Below are 16,693 nucleotides of genomic sequence, written 5' to 3'. Positions count from 1 at the left end.
ACAACCCTGCCTGGTACCTGGGACAGCCTGTGAGTGTCCTGGGGTTTCATTGAGAGGCCATAATAGGACAGATCAAGACCTCATCTGACTTCTTCTGACCTCTACCGCCTTCTGAGAGAAACGTCTTGTTTTGTTCGCCTTGAAAACCATTATGCTCTGGTTATGAGTATGTCCCTTAATGAGACGATACGTCTTCCATTATTCAGTGGGAGGAGCAGATTAATTTAGTGTGAATACGGTTTTGCTAATATCACACTTCTAGTAGCACATGTCTCCTGGAATAAGCCTGTTTGGAATGTAGAACATCAGTGGTGTTGCGTTTCAGCGTCCTCTCTGTCCTCGTAGATCTGGCACACGGCGAAGTTCCAGGGGCTGAAGGCCGGCACTTTCTTCTGGCCGGGGTCGGACGTCAAAATCAACGGAAGCTTCCCCGACATCTACAGGCTTTACAACGGGTACGATCACACATGTGTTCCTCTAAGTGCGGGGGGGGGGGGGGGGTCCATGGTTACTCCAGTTTAGGACATGGAGGTCATGATCTCGTTGTATCGCTAAATGTCTTATTATAAGATAATGCCTCATTTGCCAACAGAAGATTTCAGAAATGTTGGAATACAAAAATAAATATTTTAATGTTAGTAATGAACTGGGGGAATCGACGCTTACAGAAAAGACACTGTTTATGTATCACATGATTCTGTAAGTACTGGAGTCCTTGGTTGGCTTGACCTCATTTCTTCTGTGCTGCGATCAAACCCGGAGGAGAAGAGTCTGTCATCACCACAAAAAGGATCATTTCTTTCAACAATCTTTACATTCAGGCCTCCCTAAACCAAACTAAATGTGTTTTGTCCAGACAAAGACACTCAAATCCACAGTATGTTCTTCTCTCCAACGTGGTTAGACAAAATAAAGTTCCTGTAGAGGCAAACTGAATTCTCAGGTAGCTTCAGATGGAAGCTGATTGCAGTCACAGTTCTGAATACCCGTCTGTCTGTCTCTCTCTCCTTTGTGACTCTACAGCAAAGTGCCATTTGAAGAGCGGGTGCTGACTGTGCTGAAGTGGCTCCAGCTGCCAGATGATAAAAGGTGAGTTTTGCTGCAATGAGCTCACTCGTGTTCAGCAATTGCCACAATATTTTCAGTGGCTTTTAGAGCAAAAAAACACCAGACATTTTGCTCCCAGACCAGATTTCTACACGTTGTACCTCGAGGAACCGGATAAATCTGGACACAGCTACGGTCCTGTGAGCGGGGGGGTAAGTTCACTTGACCCGCTGACTCACACAATGCTTTAAAGGATATTGATACCAATCGACCCGGAACGAATTAGGGCCATTTATTGGTGGCAATTGACCACGTATACACAGATAAGCGTGTTGTAGATCAATTTAAAAAGTCTGAAGTCCTTCAAACAACGGCTGAACAATCTTCATAAAAATATAATGAATTTGCCATTAGAACCAATCAAAGTCCTTTAGCAGTGTTTCACCACAGACATAAAATAAATGACGTTATTATCGCCCTGTGAAAGACTAGATTAGTCCCAGCGTATCTGTTCATTGGCATGGTATCCATGGAGAGAGGATGAGAGGTGCTCCTGTGTTCCAGGTGATCGAGGCCCTCCAGGGGGTGGACAGAGTCATCGGTCAGCTCATGAACGGCCTCAAGCAGATCGGCCTCCACCGCTGCCTGAACATCGTCATCGTGGCAGATCACGGTACGCTCGACCCGTTGACTGAAACGAACCACCACAACGTCCGGGATCAATGTTCTATTCAATGTGTGAGCTACATATTTGTGCCTCCAATACCAAGACTCAAGTTACACACGTTTGGGATAAGATTACAAAAGACCCTTTAAATGAGTAGAAAACGTTATAAATAAATAAATGAGCTTTGAAATGTGTTGTATGTTGCTCACATATTCGTCACTTTCCCGATTAACTCACACAAGTGTTGCTGTTGTTCAGATCACAGTTCTGTTCTCTGAGCGTGCAGAGAAACTCGCTTTAGATTGGCAGCAGCAGACAGCCCTCAACATGTCATTGTTAGAGGTACAAAAGCCCTGATGAGAGGAACTACAACGTAAGCCAATCCGCACCATTGTAAGACACTCAGAGCAACAGACAAAACAAACTGGAAAGGTGTATCTGTGTGTGTGGGGGGGGGGGGGGACTTCCCCTCGGAGACGTGTGAAACCAACAACACGTTCAAAACGTTAAGTTTCATCGTTGCTGTCTGCAGAAGCCAATCGTTCCCGTGGCAACACCCCCGAACCGGGAACCAGGAGACGTTGGTAGTTCTGAGCCAGAAGCGTTGTGAAAACTCTTTCTCATGTGGTGCATTATGGGAGATGGCAGAGACTCAGCTGTCCCTGCTTAGAGCTTCAAGTTCCAACTTTCATCGTATATATACAGTATATACCGATATATATATATATATATATATATATATATACATATATATATATACATACAGGTCATTTAGCTGACGCTTTTATCCAAAGCAACTTACATTACATCTTTAGTGCGGGGAGCAATTAGGGATTACATGACATTACAGGTAATTTAGCCAATTAGGTGTCTTGCTCAGGGACACTTCAACATGCGACATGGAGAAGCCCGGGGCACCGGCGACCACGCAACGAAGCACCTGCAGCGTAATGGTGTGAAATACAGGAATCAGGAAACATTTATTTACCAAAATATGTCAAACATACAAGGAATTTATCTTGGCGGTTGGTACGCGACAGTAGACAACAAGACAGCAGTGCACAAGTAATAAAATAAAGTAAAATGAAATGCTAATGCAATGGGTTAGTAGAATAAGGCTATGAGTTAGTATAAAACAAGGGAATAAAGTTAAACATTTAAAATATTAAGCATAAAGTGCACTAACGAACAAGTAACAAAGTGACAGGTGACAAAGTGATGAATTGCAGCTAAAGTGACGTGTGCAGTATGAAGGTGAGTGACCGGTGGAGTGTTATAGTCAGTCAGTGGGGGACCGGCTCTGTTGATGAGCCCGACTGCCAACGGGAAGAAACTGTTGGTGTGGCGGGAGGTCTTAGTCCTGATGGACCTCAGCCTCCTGCCAGATGGAAGGGGCACAAACAGGTTTTGTCCGGGGTGAGAGGGGTCGGCCACCATCTTTTTAGCTCGCTTCAGAGGAACCTCAACAAGTGTATTCTGCTATATAGGGGGATTGATATAGCGGCTGGCTGCCATTGCAGGCATGGAGGAAACAAGCTGCGACAGGAAGGAGGTTCTTCAGGAGCTGGTCGGCGACATCAAGAACTACTGGGTCACTGAGGGGGCGCTAGGACGCATCAGGACCAGAGACAACGGCCCGTGTGAGTAGAAATACTGGAGCAGTTTCACGACCCTCACAGAGTCCAGGTGACGCCTCAGACCCTGCAGGTCTTCAGGTCTGCAGGTCTACGAGTCTGCAGGTATTTAGGTCTCTAGGTCTGTAGGTGTTCAGGTCTCCAGGTCTTCAGTTCTATAGGTGTTCAGGTCTGTAGGTCAGTAGGTGTTCAGGTCTCCAGGTCTTCAGGTCTATAGGTGTTCAGGTGTTCAGGTCTGTAGGTCTGTAGGTCTATAGGTGTTCAGGTGTTCAGGTCTGTAGGTCTGTAGATGTTCAGATCTGTAGGTCTGTAGGTCTATAGGTGTTCAGGTGTTCAGGTCTGTAGGTCTGTAGGTGTTCAGGTCTGTAGGTCTTTAGGTGTTCAGGTCTGTAGGTCTTTAGGTGTTCAGGTCTGTAGGTCTGTAGGTGTTCAGGTCTGTAGGTCTATAGGTCTATAGGTGTTCAGGTGTTCAGGTCTGTAAGTGTTCAGGTCTGTAGGTCTGTAGGTGTTCAGGTCTGTAGGTCTATAGGTCTATAGGTGTTCAGGTGTTCAGGTCTGTAAGTGTTCAGGTCTGTAGGTCTGTAAGTGTTCAGGTCTGTAGGTGTTCAGGTCTGTGTGTTTGCATCAATGTTCAGTCATCCCAGAAGCACCAACATGCCTGTGGGCACCACCGAATCTCACCTGACACACAGAGAACCAGTCGGGCAAGTTTTCAGATTGCGTGCAATATTTGCAATCAGGATTTTTTCCGCTTTGCGTTACACACACAAAAGAAAAAGATTACAGCTGCCGCTTACGTAGCAACGCAGATCCTTTTATTGTGGGAAGGAGGTTTTCTTTATCTTCTGTGGGTCCAGCAGCACCTTAAGCAGGGAGGCACCCTGACAGGCCTTTGTGGAGCCGACGTGTGTTGGCCTGCGTTAAACCGTCTTGTCTTTAGATTACCACTAACTACATGTTTGTCTGCTGCTCAATGGATGGAGGCGTTGCTATGGCTACAGGTGTCTGGGTGGGTCTTGTTTTGTCTCGCTGCATGAAGTCCTTCATCATAATCGCTGTTTGCCCATGAGAGCTTTTTCTGTGGAACTGTAATGATAGAGCACTTGTCTTCTTTCTCCCCCACAGTGGACTCCGCCCAACTGGTGGCCAACATGACTGTAAGTGCTCATTCTTTTCACACACATGACATCATTTCTAAGGAAACAAGGACCCGTGTGGTGGTGCAACCTGAATGTAACAGACCGTAATAGATGTATCATTTGAAATGTGAGGTTGTGCGTCTGGTGATTGCAGTGTAAGCGGCCCGACCAAAAGGTGAAGCCGTACCTGAAGGCCGATCTACCCAAGCGCCTCCACTTTGCCAACAGCCGTCGCATTGAAGACGTTAACGTCCTGGTGGAGCCAAAGTGGCTGTTTGAGAGGTACCCACCCCTCCCCCGACAGATGTTTCCTGATCACAGATGTAGCCTAAAGAAATGTCTGAAAACGAAGGTGATCCGAAGGTGAACCCTCCTACGATGTTCAGGCAACAGAACGTCCTGTTTGAATGCAGATGGTTTTGTGTTTTATAGGAATAAACATGCCACAGTGAAAAATATTGTTGCCAAATATTAAAATTTGAGGGAACAGTTCAGTGACTCACAAGACAAAGACAAAAGGCATTTTCTTAAAAGATTCATTCATGCTGTTGTAGAGTGAGACATTTGGACAGTAAAAAGTTCCTGCAGAGGTTTTAGTGAGGACCACTAATGCATGTGAGGGGTTATCAGACTGATCTGTGTTCCTGTCTCCACAGGTATCCAGGGTCGCTCACCTTCTGCTCGGGGGGAACTCACGGCTACGACAATGATGTGGAGACCATGCATGTGAGGATTCAAGAACTGTTAAACTGGATGACATCAAATGTTGAGCAAATTGCGTCTCCATTTTGAATAGGTTTTGATACTTAAAAAAAAAAAAAATCAACCGTTCAACAGTCTTCCGCCTTCTTCTCTTGCAGGCCATGTTTGTCAGTTATGGACCAAAGTTCCAGTATAAAACCGAGATCGAACCCTTTTCAAACATCGAGTTGTACAATCTCATGTGTGGTGAGTTCATGGGCGCGTAAATCGCAGACTCTGAATTACAGTGAGTCACTTATATTATTCTCTTGTTCCTCAGCAGCAGGAGGAACTCAAATACTCGACATTAGCACCATGGCTAGCCGTATTAAAGCTAACTAAACCTTAGTTGAGATGTGTAACACCCAAGCGGTTCACCGTCGTCACGAAGCTAAACGGTCGTCGTTCCATGCAGACGTGATGCAGATCTCCCCCGGTGAGAACAACGGGACCCACGGCAGCATGAACCACGTCCTGAGGCAGCCCTTCTATGCTCCGGCGCCCCCCCCCGAGCAAAGCGGACCGCTCCGGTGTCCGCTGACCGGCCTCGACCCCATGGACCCGCTGGGGTGCTCCTGTCCGGCCCTGGTGGGTTTTCCTATGCTTACGGTCAAGTATAAAGAGTCCTTCTGCAAATTTCTCCTCAGGCTTTCATCCAGTCTACGTTTCTGGGACATAAATTGTGGAAGTTGGTGACGTCGGGCATGCCACACGTTTGGTATCAATTTGGGGGCGGTTCATCTGGAGTAACAAAGGTTGTGATAAGCATGATATAAATTCTAGAACTCGTGAAAGCATCATGGCATCGAAGGGTCATCGTAATAATGGTAGTAACAAAGTAAGCATGTTATACCTGACCATATTTAGGTATTTTAATGTGTACTAGGTAAAACAAAACATTCATTTCCATTAATAAATACTTGGTTTTCTTTTGTCTCGCTCTCTCTTTAGGGTGGAAACGACATCAACAGCCGCCTCAATCTGACAGCAGAGGAAGGTCAGGAATGTCAACTTGTGTTTATATTTGTTGTATTTTGGATTCTTGTGTCATGAATCTTACTCGTGTTACCTGGTGTAACTTTCTCTACATCGTTGGAGAGAAGTTGTATTAATCTCCCTGCTGATGACGGTCAGATGCCTGAAGGGAAGTGCACCTTTTTGTCCTTCTCAGAGGCCGCTGCGGAGAAGAAGCACGTGATGTTCGGCCGCCCTCGGATGCTGCAGCCTGACCACAGTTACTGCGTCCTCCACCAGGACGGGTTCATCATGGCCTTCAGCCACGACGCTCTGATGCCTGTGTGGAGCTCCTTCACCATCGACAGGCCGGTGAGGGAAGACATTCAAAGTGCACGAGGTTAATACTTAGTTCATGTTTAGATAGTGATCGTCGGCCAACGCATTGTGTCAATGATCAAGCGACCTGATTCATTTCAGGCTTTTGCTACAGCGCCACCTTTCGGTAAAAGAGTTATTTCCTCCCAAAATTCCAAAATTGAATTAAACCATGTTGTCAACCTTGACAGGACCACTAGAAGACGGTGATTGTTGTTATGGAGTGAAATGCTCGTGGGTTTTAGTACTGATATCAAACCAAAGCTTAGGTTTTCCCTTTCTTGTAGATGAACTTGGACCCGTTGCCCCCGGCGATGTCGGACTGTTTGAGGGCCGATGTCAGACTCCGACCGTCCCAGAGTCCCCGTTGTGACCAGTACGCCGCTGCTGGGAACCTGACGTACGCCTTCCTGTACCCACCGAGTGCGTAAGCTTCATCCCTCTATCAACCCTTATTTACAATATGATGATAATCAAAAGTGTTTTCTGCTCATTTGGCGAGTCACAGTCTTGTCCTGGTTGAGGAGTGAAAGGTCAGAAATCAAAGCACAACACTCACGCTTTGTCCGTTGTGTTGACATTAATGTTGGGAGACCCACATGGCGTGTGATTGGATCTTGTATTGTGGCTCCACGCCACTTTAGGGCCAATAGAAATCTTTTCTTCTATATCTAACAACAAGTACAAAACATAAAGTTCTTCCTGTTCGTCCGTTGTGCTTCCGGCCGGCAGGCTTGAACTGCTCCTGCCTTTGCAAACGCAGCGCTGATACTTGACCTGTGATCTGACAAATGAATCTACCAGAATGAGACTAGTTGTTTTTCATCACGCTTTCACATACAAGTACATAAATGCAGAAAACGATGTTTGTCCCCATGAAGCGTTTATCCCAGTCAGAGCATTTAGAAGAAAAGCGTTGCTGTAGAGCAGTCGAGTCGCTGTGCATCATGGGAAGTCATTGGATGACCCCGGGGGAGTCTGGATGGGTGGGGTATGTGAACACCTCCTGAGGGGCTGTTACACACTCACTCACTGGCTCTTTGTCCCTCTTTGCACACACTTTTCTGAATTTTTACTTCCAGAGAATATCAGCCTGTTCCGATCCTTATCTCGGTACACGAATGATGACGCAACAACTTCTTGATAAAAATGTGTCAGCCTTTCATTTCACGGACTATTTCCATTTCTCCCCAGATTTTTGGTTTTAAATTTAAATAGAGGAAATGACTCTACTTCTCTGTAGTGACCAGCAGGGGGCGACTCCTCTGCTCCAGTAGACGTCTATGAGGAAATGACTCTACTTCTCTGTAGTGACCAGCAGGGGGCGACTCCTCTGCTCCAGTAGACGTCTATGAGGAAATGACTCTACTTCTCTGTAGTGACCAGCAGGGGGCGACTCCTCTGCTCCCATAGACGTCTATGAGGAAATGACTCTACTTCTCTGTAGTGACCAGCAGGGGGCGACTCCTCTGCTCCCATAGACGTCTATGAGGAAATGACTCTACTTCTCTGTAGTGACCAGCAGGGGGCGACTCCTCTGCTCCCATAGACGTCTATGAGGAAATGACTCTACTTCTCTGTAGTGACCAGCAGGGGGCGACTCCTCTGCTCCCATAGACGTCTATGAGGAAATGACTCTACTTCTCTGTAGTGACCAGCAGGGGGCGACTCCTCTGCTCCCATAGACGTCTATGAGGAAATGACTCTACTTCTCTCTGGATTTATTCCCTCAGTAAACATTGTAAACATGAGTTTATGGTCTCAGTCTCTAAGTTCATTTAGTGAATTATAGTCCATTTAAAGCAGGGCGGCTTGAGGGCGGGATTACTGTGATTGAGAGGCCTCTACCAGCGAGACAAGGACCATGTTGTTCCATCACCTCTGACCCCGGACCCAAGCCAACAAACAAGCTCTCCCAACGTAGCGTCACATGAAGCGTGCAGCCGGCTGTGGCAAAGTGAGCGCACAGATGGCTTGAACATACTACATACATAAAATACAACATACAAGCTATAGGCCATTACCCCACATGGAAGTTATTATTGCAGTTTGCCTCTAAAAGCGTTTGATGTATATAAAACTGCACACTGTTGCCCGGCTCCTCTGTTTGGTTTGGACCGTGCAGCAGAGGGTAAATACTTGTGGCCTTTAATTACCCAGTGATCCTATTAAGTCAAAGGGATCACACAGGGAGTGAGACGCGTGGAGGAGAGGCTGGTGGAGCTGATGTAGTAACACCATCTGCCAGGTAACGACTGCCAATGAGCAAGGCAGGAGCAGATCTAAAGGGGCGGCAGGGTCAGAAGGTGGTGGTGTTTAAAACTGAGAAAAAAGACCACAAGTAAAACCTTGCAGGATGATTAAAGACGTTCATTTGAATGTTAAAGCGTTAAACATCAGCATGAACAGCCAGAGGCCCGTTGTCTGTCCTTGTGTGTTTGCAGGTCTGAATGCGACAGCGGATCAGGAATACGATGCTCTACTAACGAGCAACGTGGTGCCGATGTACCCCGAGTTTAAGAGTAAGCAGCTCGTTAAAACCACGCCGAACAACTGCAGTTTTTACCCCTTGAATTTAAATCGTGTCTGGTCTCCTGCTGCAGGGATCTGGGACTACTTCCACAGCGTCCTGCTGAAGAAATACGCCTCCGTGTACAACGGGGTGAACGTGGTGACGGGGCCGGCCTTCGATTACAACTACGACGGCCAGTACGACACTCCGGGGCAGATCCAGCAGTAGGTTTCCTACGATGTGATCATCTCTGCTCTCCAGATCAATACGCATAGTCATGGATTTCACATCTCCTCTGGTGGAACACATGGAATCTACTTTCTCGGCCGTGTTCAATATTCCGTAACTAGAAATCTAACTAGGGTTTTTTAGTTGGTTCTAGGTGTTGCTGCTGGCATCCTTTGGTGCTGTGGTCTGATGAACAAGTGGTACCTTCTGCAATCATGTTCCCTCCGTACCAAACCTACTGCCATAACACAAACATTTCCTGCATAGTGTGCGTTTTCTGGCCTCAACATTCACTAATTCAACACGTCAGAGAATAAATGAACAGCTGATGAAGAACTTGACCGCTCTGCACTGAGCCCTGAAGCCCGAAACCAAAGCTTGTGTCTTAAAATTCATCGGGTGGACGGCCTGACGTGCGTCGAAGTGCATCTTCACACAACCGACCGTCTGTGTGTGCCTCCAGGTTCGTGTCCGGCACTAACATCCCCGTGCCCACCCACTTCTTTGCGGTGCTGACGGGCTGCAGGGACTCGGCCCTGCCGGTCTCGGAATGCACCGGGGAGCTGCAGACCGTGTCCTTCCTGTGGCCTCACAGACCCGACAACTCGGAGAGCTGCAAAGTAAGTAACATGCCAAGAGGACACCTCACTGCGGTCACGCCACCGCGACCCGTCTCCTTGTGACTTGTCCCGCTAGTGGTCCCGGCAGAGAGCAGTAGGGGGTCCTGGTCCCGTGTCGATGTTCCCACGAGGAGCGAAGGCTCGTTAAAGGAACCATTGGTCACGTGAAACACCGACTCAGCCTTTAAAACAGGCAGCGACATGATGAGTCCAATTCTGAAAGATGGAGGCGGGTTCATCCTCTCGGGCGCTTCGTACATTAAATCTGATGAAAAACGTTTTTTTGCCCACGTGAGCACTTACAGCTACGAATACTTGGCTGAAAAAGAAGCAGCAAGTGTTAAAGGGGAGAGGGTTCCTCCTCTGGAGAGCATGAGCGTGCTAATGCTAATCTGCTGAGAGGGATTTCACCGCAGGAAATCTGAGAGGCTACCGGCTTATTTCACACGCCACATGTCACCACTTTGTTTTAGAGAAGAGGAAGCAACAGAAAGGAGAAACGTGGCCCGATGAACTCAAACATAAGTCACATTCAAAATATCGTGACTTTTCATTTTGCGTCGACAGAGTGCACAAGCCGAGTCGGATTGGGTAGAAGACCTCACGTGGTTCCACCGCTCACGAGTCAGAGATGTCGAGTGGATCACAGGACTGGACTTTTACCAGGGCAGCAATCGACCAATCCCAGAGCTGCTGAGAATGAAGACCCGCCCCACAGCTGCCATTCACAGACAACAGTGAATTTCTTTTTTTTGAGAAATAAATCAGCAAAATGTATATTTGGCGTCTTTAAAAGTATTCAGTAAGTCTTCTTGTGTTTTCACTTACCTACACGGGACCGGATGTATTAATTATTCAATTTGTTTTTTATTATTTACTTTTCACCTTAAAACAGTTATTATTGTATATTATTTTCTTCAAACGATATTCCTATTATTTAGTTTTGTAATTGTCTTAATGTCAGTTTCAGAGATTTGAGCTGCAGATCCCTGAAGCCTGTGTGACCGTGTAGTGGTGAGGACAGTCCTGTGACAGGGGGGAACGGGTTCTTTTTCCTTTTCCTCTCCCTCTTCTACCAACTTTTCGCACGGCGGACCCCCACAACCCAACCCGAGCGGCCAGACGAAATCAATCAAAGCGTTCAGTCATGACACACGACGCAGGGGATGACGTGGTCCTTGCTAGTAATGGAAGATGAACCTCTCCTGCCTGGATCAAAGAGGCGCTTCTTTTATCCCTCACAAACCTCTATGTCTCATAGTGAAACTCACCTCCCCCACACCCGGAATACTAGTTGTCCAGAGGATGAACCTTAACTAATCCCACAAACAAAGAGCTTTGCTTCGGGATAATATGAAACAATATTTCCCTTTTTCTAGTCAGTTTCCTGCGTATTATTAGTGTTGTTGGAGCAATATTGATCCATTGTTGATATTTGGTGGGGAAAAAATGGAAAGGATTATCTACCATGAGATCCAATAGTTTTTCCTGTTCATGTTTGCCTTTAAAATGACTTTTCTGTTGTAGAATAAAAAGGTATGAACGTTTCAGAGAGACTTCTGTGCCTCGGCAGGCGGCTTTAAGGGAACGGGATCAAACGTGGATCAACAGCTGCTGTGTGTTGTGGGGTTTATTCCCCCTCCCGATGGCAGAAGGAATAAACATGGGGGGGGGGGGATTCAGGGGGATTCAGTGGAACAGTGAAAGTAAAACCAGACAGCTGCTCTACCTGCTGTGATTTGGCGGTTTTTCCCCCTTTTCATGAATGTAGATGTAAAAACACCAAACATGAGCTCCAGTGAAAGAAGTACAAACAGGATGTGAAAAGACCCCAAAGCTTTCGGTGTTTCTAATGATGGAAGGCGGCCAAAGGGGACAGAGATACATGTGCATGTATGCGCATCACTTTTAAACCACTTAATATTTAAAGTGGAAAACCAAATCAAATCACTTCTTCATAAATCAACATCTTAATTACATTTGATAGTTATTACATTTCCTACATTTTCCCTCATTTAAGTTCCATATATCATTTAAGTATAAATGACCAAATACACGTTAAAATACTTTCTTCCCCCAGTTAGGAACAACAACTAAAAGAAAACAAAAACGTAATGTCTCCCTGTTTGGAAAGAAGTAGAATCATTTACTTTCTTCCTCCATCCTAAATGTGAAAGTGAAGCTCTGACATTCGCACCCGAGGAGAATCAATCATCCGTTAACGTGGCGTCGTCCTCCTGGTCCCACTGAGCGGGTCACTGGGACCCGTGAAGCCTCCCACGCCACCGTGAGGTCGGGAACAATAGAGGAGAACCTCCCCTGAGTGAACACGGCCCTCGCCGTTTAAAGCGGTTTATTTGGAGACGACGTCAACGGCAGTTTACACAGAACGAGGTCCCACTTGGGACCCTGACCTCAGCACTCATGCTGGAAGGTTTGTTTCCAGGTGGGTTTGTTTGGCGGCGTTTCGAGTCTAACGAGTCACCAGAAACTCACCGCGTACGAGTGGTGGGAAAAAGCCTCTTGAGTTCCCTCCAGACGGTTACTCAGTCAGACCCCCGCTCAGAGAGCGAAGGTCGGCCAGAGGTCAGGGAGCAGCGCCGGCGCCTCGACGGAGGAGCACATTCACGTGCTCGTAATGACATCGGCTGTCCGACAGACGTGACATCGCTGTTATTCATGGGGTCACTCCGAGGGGGGGGGGGGTGCATGGGGGAGGACACCGCGCTGTGAAAAAGGGGAAATACATCAGGCTTAAAGGACAAACATCTAAAGGCAATGAAAGCTTTAGTACACAAGATGTTCCTCATGGTTCATCCGCTCTGTGTCCCTGCACACCACAGTGCACCCACTCAATGGGAACTACTACGATCCAAAACCAGCAACATCTAACAGGGTACTGTGGGGGGAGGAACTACAGGTGGGGGCGAGGTTTTTTTTTATTATTTAAAAAAAGAAAAGAAAAAGAAAATTTAATTAAAAAAAGAAATTAAATTAAAAAAATATGTTATTATTTCATTTCTAATACTTAATTAATCCCACATTTACGCATCCGTAGTGATTAAGGAGCAGTGTGCTGCTGTGAAGCACGAACCGCATGTAGAACATCACAGCCCTGTTAAGTTACGTCCACTTACTTCTTCTCTGTCACTCAAAGAGCTCTGACAAGTTGTTCAAGTTGAACCTGGTTAAACTTGCAGTACTGCTTTGCGTTGACTCCTTCGAGACGTGTTTGTGTTAATTGAACTTAAGTTTTCAGTTAAAAAAAGGAAAAAAAGGAAAAAGACTTGTGGCGGTTACATGAAAGTGACTTTCAGTGACTTTTCTTTATTCTATTATTAATAAAAGCACGCGAGGTCACAAAAGGTCGTTATTGCAATACAAATTCTGCAGGGACCATTTTGTTCCATTTTTCTTTGACAGAAAACCACTGATCTAACATGAGTTGCATTTTATCACAGATAAAAGGCACAGGCTGTACACAGAGTAGCATCATGCACCCAAAAAACACATTTCCGTTCAAATAGGTATTGAAATAAAACAGTGCTGCACGTGTTTTGATGCCGACAGGGTTTGTAATCGTTGAGCTCTGCTGAGCAGTGAGACCTTTATGAAGGAAAAGGCGGACAGAGGAAGTAATCACGACCTCTGCTGAGATGAACAGATGAATCAGTCAGTGAGGGTTTCCCCCGAAACGTCAGAGCTGCAGGCCGTTAAATAGAGCTGCGGCAGGTGGAGAGAGCGCCATCCTCCTGGCAGACTGCACCAGTTTACGACGGTAGGTGGAGGTGCGCGCGGTGTCATGTTTTATTGTCTCTTTTGGTGAATATTAATAACACGTATGTTTCATTCGTGTAGTGAAATAGGAGACTTTATTTGTATCGACGTATTTCCTTGATGTCGTTTTTCCTTCCATCCTTTCCTGTTCCCTCCTCCCTTCCAGATGTGTCCGTCACTTCTCCCGCCGCTGCTGCTGCTGCTGCTGCTCTGCGCGCGCGCCGCTCCGGTGCGCGGCGACGCCGCTCCGGTCCGGACCTACCGGGACACCGACCCGGTCACCGGCGCCCCGGTGGAGTGCGACCGCTGCCCACCGGGGTCCTACCTGCGATCGACCTGCACGGCGACGAGCAAGAGCGTGTGCGCGCAGTGCCCGCCGGGCTCGTTCACGGAGCTGTGGAACTACATCGGCAAGTGTCTGCGCTGCGGCGTGTGCGGCCACGACCAGGTGGTGAAGACGCCGTGCGCCGCGCACACCGACTGCCAGTGCGAGTGCAAACAGGGGCACTACCGCAGGGCGGAGTTCGACATGTGCGTCCGACACAGCGAGTGCGCGTCCGGGCACGAGGTGCTGACCCGAGGTAGGCTGCTGCTGCGGACGCCAGGGCGGGAGGGCGGCTGGGGGGGTCCATAGGAACTGGAACAGAACATTTACAGGTGTTGATGGGGGGGCACTGATTATGTCTTACATTTATCTCTGATCTCTGATCTCCACACACAAAATGTAAACGTACCTCCTTATGAATCTGATTCTCATCAGCCCATAAACACGGGCAGCGTGGTCCGTTACCATGACAACAGCAGTGACGAACCCATCAGATGCGCGTGTTGTTGGTACCTGTTCACTGTTAAAGTGGGAACAGACGCATTACAGACATTACAGCACGACTAGACTGGATCTGAGAGGATGAGTAAGAGCCCTTTACTGCCCCCCAGGGGCAAACAGCTGGAACTACACCGTGCCACATTGACGGCGTTCCCAAACACACAGAAAGAACATTCCGTGGGATGTGGGATGGGGGCGCGTTCACAAGCCCACCGATGAGCCGCCGACGTCACATTTGTTGGAGGTAAAGATTCGGCGCTGACCTTCACAAACTCTCTTGGCCTGCTCCAGGTACAGCCGACGAGGACACCGTGTGCCAGGTTTGTCCCAACGGCACCTACTCAGACACGGTCTCCGCCCTGCACGAGTGCACGCTGCACCGAGGCTGCGACGCTCCGGGGATGCAGATGGTGCTGAAGGGCTCCAGCTGGCACGACAGCGTGTGCACGAGCTGCAAAGGGCTCAGCTGCAAAGGTGAGGGGCTGTGATATGTCCTCCTCTTTCCCTGTGCAGCACATCCTATTGTCATTAGTTCTAGTGGCCCCACTGAGGGAAACCATACAATACACAAGTTCAAATTCACAGACCGACTCATTTTGAGGTCTGTGTTTAAAGCTAGTTTTTAATTTAGAGGAAAACCAAAACAAAACTCCTAAAATGTCAAATAATTTCATTGCCAGTTGTAATTTGCTCATGAGTTTTGTCATGATTCCTCATCAGTTTCTGATCAATCGTTTATTTCTCACAGACGCAGGCGACTACCTGAGAGAAATCCTGCCGGCTTTCTTCGTCCACCAGAAGATCCACCCCAGACGTCTGCGTCGGATTTTAAACAGGCTCCCGTCTGAGAGCGGTAAAAACCACGGAGCTTCGGGACTCGGCCTCTCGGACCACCAGGCGCGGATCAACGCGTGGGTGGCGTCGGCCACGGCGGCACAAATCCACCAGCTCCCCGCCGCTCTCACCAGAAGCGGAGCGGACGGCGCCGGCCACAGATTACTGAGCAAGCTGCAGAGGATCGAGTGGAGCCTGAGCGAGCTGAATGATTCCAGGAACGAGGTGGACAATATCGTGCAGTAGCCCGAGGCAGACGGTGCCAAGTTACAGATACAAAGGAGTCTGACTGGTACAGTGTTCCTTGGAACGTGAAAAGTTGCTGCCCTGTGGCTGTGGTACCTTTTTCATTTGTTACAGGAGAACGTTGCTCAATAAGGCAAATAGTTGCTGATAGAATTAATGACTTATCACTGTAATCACTGCTTTTGGTGCATCATTCCTTTTTGTTGGTTTGTACATTTTTGGGTATTTAATTGTACTGATTGTCCAAGGTCTGCATTTGCTGCAAAGACACTTATTATCCACCAGAACACACAAATCTGTTTTGTTTCTGGGATTGAAAACAGATGGAGAACCTGAACAATTGGCACCTGTAACGTCTATTCTACCAACCAAAACCACCACTTGCATTACCCTTTAATGAGTAAAAAGGTCCGGCCTTTGTTACACCTACCTCTTCCTATGTGTGCAGTTAAACATGTGTCTCAGCTAAATACGTGAACTTAATTTATTGTGCTATTTATAGAAACGAGGTAAGGTGAAGGAAAAGGTAGATTAGCGCTTGCTTTTTCATGATATATGAAATGCGTAGAGCTGTGTGCAAGTTTATCCGGAGGATGTGTGGTGCTTGAATGATGCTTTATTAAAGGAAATGTCAAATAAATTCATTCGCAATTCCCTTTTTCATTGTTTAGTATTAATTGTGTCATAAGAAACAGAGACAAGGTAAGAGCAGAAAAGCATAGCGAGATACAATATTACTACACATGCAAGCTAGGGAGGACTATTAGACTTATCCTGAAAGTGCTTTAAATTTACCTGTCAGGTGTCGCTTTGTTACATCTGAGTGGACTAATATAAGTTACGGAGTTCCCCAAGGCTCAACCCATGGGCCTCTTTCATTTAACATTGACATGCTTTTTTTCAGCTAAAATTATACAAAATATTAAACGCTATCACAATATGCAGATGACACCCAATTCTCTCTACAAGTGCAAGTACCTTTAGTTAAACTGTGTGTAATTGAATATATCTTCGCTGCTCTTTTACAAATCTGAGATAGATTTATTACAAAATAACACTTCAGACGGTCTTTTACAAAAGAAGCCATCTC

The 16,693-nt window shown here is 47.1% G+C and overlaps 2 protein-coding genes and 1 long non-coding RNA gene across 4 annotated transcripts in view; 2 read left to right on the top strand and 1 right to left on the bottom strand.

Moving 5' to 3' along the window:
• The window catches only part of LOC120826804 (venom phosphodiesterase 1), a 16,188-nt gene extending 4,721 nt beyond the window's left edge, over nt 1–11,467 (top strand). The window contains exons 8-26 of the mRNA XM_078081005.1: nt 1–29; nt 346–455; nt 1,024–1,089; nt 1,187–1,259; nt 1,612–1,720; nt 3,235–3,354; nt 4,474–4,505; nt 4,642–4,769; nt 5,144–5,213; nt 5,348–5,435; nt 5,644–5,816; nt 6,180–6,225; nt 6,400–6,554; nt 6,848–6,983; nt 9,005–9,082; nt 9,164–9,296; nt 9,764–9,920; nt 10,488–10,657; nt 10,885–11,467. The exon at nt 1–29 is cut by the window's left edge and continues 91 nt beyond it. Coding sequence (XP_077937131.1) covers nt 1–29; nt 346–455; nt 1,024–1,089; nt 1,187–1,259; nt 1,612–1,720; nt 3,235–3,354; nt 4,474–4,505; nt 4,642–4,769; nt 5,144–5,213; nt 5,348–5,435; nt 5,644–5,816; nt 6,180–6,225; nt 6,400–6,554; nt 6,848–6,983; nt 9,005–9,082; nt 9,164–9,296; nt 9,764–9,920; nt 10,488–10,657; nt 10,885–10,924 — 1,913 coding nt within the window. The 3' untranslated portion in view covers nt 10,925–11,467. The remainder of the gene's footprint in view (nt 30–345; nt 456–1,023; nt 1,090–1,186; nt 1,260–1,611; nt 1,721–3,234; nt 3,355–4,473; nt 4,506–4,641; nt 4,770–5,143; nt 5,214–5,347; nt 5,436–5,643; nt 5,817–6,179; nt 6,226–6,399; nt 6,555–6,847; nt 6,984–9,004; nt 9,083–9,163; nt 9,297–9,763; nt 9,921–10,487; nt 10,658–10,884) is intronic.
• Nucleotides 11,468–13,207: 1,740 nt separating this feature from the next.
• Nucleotides 13,208–14,815, bottom strand: LOC144383479 (uncharacterized). The gene is made up of 2 exons (XR_013450895.1): nt 14,432–14,815; nt 13,208–14,334 (listed from the first exon to the last, which is right to left on the bottom strand). It is a non-coding gene; the product is annotated as an uncharacterized LOC144383479 (long non-coding RNA).
• LOC120826831 (tumor necrosis factor receptor superfamily member 6B-like) lies at nt 13,445–16,243 on the top strand. Of its 2 annotated transcripts, none has more exons than XM_040189387.2 (4): nt 13,445–13,698; nt 13,864–14,278; nt 14,815–14,997; nt 15,272–16,243. In XM_040189387.2, exons 2-4 carry the CDS (start codon nt 13,864–13,866, stop codon nt 15,601–15,603), a joined length of 930 nt encoding a protein of 309 aa, XP_040045321.2. In that variant the 5' UTR covers nt 13,445–13,698; the 3' UTR covers nt 15,604–16,243. The 2 variants fall into 2 exon arrangements, with proteins under 2 accessions (XP_040045321.2, XP_077937130.1); XM_078081004.1 differs by having other exon boundaries at nt 13,650–13,708.
• The last annotated feature ends 450 nt before the right edge of the window (nt 16,244–16,693 follow it).

Source organism: Gasterosteus aculeatus, chromosome 10 (assembly GCF_964276395.1).
Source record: "Gasterosteus aculeatus chromosome 10, fGasAcu3.hap1.1, whole genome shotgun sequence".
NCBI lineage: Eukaryota > Metazoa > Chordata > Actinopteri > Perciformes > Gasterosteidae > Gasterosteus > Gasterosteus aculeatus.
Note: the sequence above shows the minus strand (reverse complement) of the source record. Positions and strands in the feature narration are given on the sequence as shown.

Coding starts and splice junctions, on each gene's coding strand:
- LOC120826831 (XM_040189387.2), top strand. CDS start 13,864: ATGTGTCCGTCACTTCTCCCGCCGCTGCTGCTGCTGCTGCTGCTCTGC. Junction 14,279..14,814: donor GCACGAGGTGCTGACCCGAG/GTAGGCTGCTGC, acceptor GGCCTGCTCCAG/GTACAGCCGACGAGGACACC. Junction 14,998..15,271: donor CAAAGGGCTCAGCTGCAAAG/GTGAGGGGCTGT, acceptor TATTTCTCACAG/ACGCAGGCGACTACCTGAGA.